The 2205-nt window shown below is 54.1% G+C and overlaps 1 protein-coding gene across 2 annotated transcripts; it reads left to right on the forward strand.

The window, feature by feature from the left end:
- The first annotated feature begins 216 nt into the window (after positions 1-216).
- LOC126916791 (homeobox protein MSX-2) lies at positions 217-2205 on the forward strand. Of its 2 annotated transcripts, none has more exons than XM_050722957.1 (3): positions 217-563; positions 1301-1628; positions 1697-2205. In XM_050722957.1, exons 1-3 carry the CDS (start codon positions 497-499, stop codon positions 1965-1967), a joined length of 666 nt encoding a protein of 221 aa, XP_050578914.1. In that variant the 5' UTR covers positions 217-496; the 3' UTR covers positions 1968-2205. The 2 variants fall into 2 exon arrangements, with proteins under 2 accessions (XP_050578914.1, XP_050578913.1); XM_050722956.1 differs by having other exon boundaries at positions 224-563; positions 1298-1628.

Consider the following 2205-nt stretch of genomic DNA (forward strand, 5'->3'; position numbering starts at 1 on the left):
GCGACTTCCACCCCTCGACGTCGAGTTAGCTCGACCAATCGGCTAGTCGCCGCGGACACGGTACGGGGGTGGCGTGGCGCTACCACCTCCAAAATGGCTGCGAAATCGCGCGAGCATTAGACAGTCCGTTCAAAATAAACGGGCGGATTAATTGGAGCGGGGTGGCGCGGGGCTTGTTCGACGCAACCCCAGGCCTAACTCGCGTGGTAACTCTTCCTCCACCCCCACCTTGATATTCAGCAACGTGCGCCTGTCAAGGAGTATGACGACGATACCAGGCTCGGACTGGCACATCCGGTCATCCCCCGTGATCCTCGACGACGCAGAACGACGCCGAGCGTCCACACGTTAGCATGAAACTCGACTCGTCCGTAACTGAGGTGTTCTCGCGCCGACAAACGATTCCGGCTCGGCTGGTTCGCGCGATCCTCTTCCTCTAAGCGGAATCGTTGTTTTCCACGGTTGTTTCGTTCGTTTTTCTCGTCAAGGTGTAACGATGCAGGAGCACAAGTCCTTTCTTATAAGGGATCTTCTGGGTGACGTTCTGTCCGAGCGGGTGCACGGTGAGTTTGATCGTACGAATCGCCCCTTCTTCGGTCTATAGTGTCGTCCTTTAAATATCATCCGTATACGCGGAATCTCTGCGACGCGTATAAATAATCTTATCGTCTTTTTTCTTGCGCGATTTTTCTCCCAGAAAATCGAGATTTTTCGAAGAAAAAAATTAAGCAAAGAAGTTTGCAGCGCGCTAACGAATCCCTGACTCGGTTCGAGGTTGAGTAATTAAAAAGTCAAGATTTTTATTGTACGCGATAGCGGTCGCGTGGCTTGTCGCCAGGATTCTCGTTACACGGTATCCCGCAGAGCGGCCCTATTAATTTTAGCCAAGCGCCCCGACAGGGTAGCGCCCCATTATCGACGATCCTACAGATGGTCCGAGCTGCGGAAGGATTCGTTAGTTCTCGTTAGTGCGAATTTTCATCGTTCGTCGTCGGCGATTATCGCGTCCTGCTGCGTCTCGACGCCTTTATTGGCCAATCACGATCGGATACCGACCGTTCTAGTAATTGAGATCGTTTACCGTTAACCAAAAGCAATCGCGATCGTCCGATCAGCCGAGGATTTGCCGGCATTGTTCGGGTAATAGGCTTTGAATCTATTTTTCGGCTAATGGGAACGCAGCAGAACGCAGATCCGACGAGATTGGATTGGATTTCGTGGAATTTAGTTCGCGTAACAACTGGCGCGTGTAATTTGACTCGTGCACGCGCGTACAACTAAAGATACGTTATTTCAGAAGATTCGGAGGACGATTCTGCCGTACATTCCGATTCCGAGGACACGATCGACCCAGGAAGTAGCCCTTGCACTCGACTGGAGAGTCCTCCGCCGGCTCTGTCGCCATCGCCGGCACCAGCGACTTCCGGCAAATCTTGCGGCACGACGAGCGGTCCACCAAGCGGCAGAAAACCCAGAAGAAGGCGAACGGCATTCACCCACGCTCAACTCGCTTATCTGGAACGAAAGTTTCGCTGTCAAAAGTATCTGAGCGTGGCGGATCGCAGCGACGTCGCCGACGCGTTGTCGCTGTCCGAGACTCAAGTGAAAACCTGGTACCAGAACAGAAGGTCGTTTTACTTTTACTTTTACGACTATCTCGTTCGACGATTCATTGAAACGCAACCTTTTGCCACAGAACGAAATGGAAGCGACAGAACCAACTGCGACTGGAACAACTTCGACATCAAGCTACGGTGGAAAAGGAGCTGCTCGTGCGAGGAGTAGGACTCCATCATGGCAGCATAGACGCTTATTGTCCACCTTACAACGCTCAGACCCAAACGCAGAGTCATCCGCCTCCACCGCCACCGCCGCCGGCGCCGTCCACCGCTTCCACCGCCGCGTTTCTCTCCACGGCCGCAGCCCTCTTCCGAAACGTCACTTACGTTCACGGATGTCCCCTTTAACCCGGCCGAACGCCGCGGTTTCAGGATCGTTTCTGCCTTCTGGCCGCCGGCGTCGGCAGCCCATCTCTCTCCGAAACGTCCGTTTCGGACGATTCCGAACCACCGGTGGAACCACCGTCGCCGATGGATCCGATCGGACCTCGATGTGCCCGAACTTCCGATCCCGAATCGCAATGGTTCGCGGCAGTCGCTGTTCTTTTCCGTCGAATTCTTCGGCCTGCGTTTCGCTACATCGCAC

The sequence above is a fragment of the Bombus affinis genome, chromosome 5, assembly GCF_024516045.1.
Source record: "Bombus affinis isolate iyBomAffi1 chromosome 5, iyBomAffi1.2, whole genome shotgun sequence".
Classification (NCBI taxonomy): domain Eukaryota; kingdom Metazoa; phylum Arthropoda; class Insecta; order Hymenoptera; family Apidae; genus Bombus; species Bombus affinis.

What these genes read in the sequence shown, in the direction of transcription:
- LOC126916791 (XM_050722956.1), top strand. Translation starts at nt 497, where the DNA reads ATGCAGGAGCACAAGTCCTTTCTTATAAGGGATCTTCTGGGTGACGTT. An exon ending in TCTGTCCGAGCGGGTGCACG is followed by an intron (nt 564 to 1,297) that starts GTGAGTTTGATC and finishes ACGTTATTTCAG; the next exon opens with AAGATTCGGAGGACGATTCT. An exon ending in ACCTGGTACCAGAACAGAAG is followed by an intron (nt 1,629 to 1,696) that starts GTCGTTTTACTT and finishes CTTTTGCCACAG; the next exon opens with AACGAAATGGAAGCGACAGA.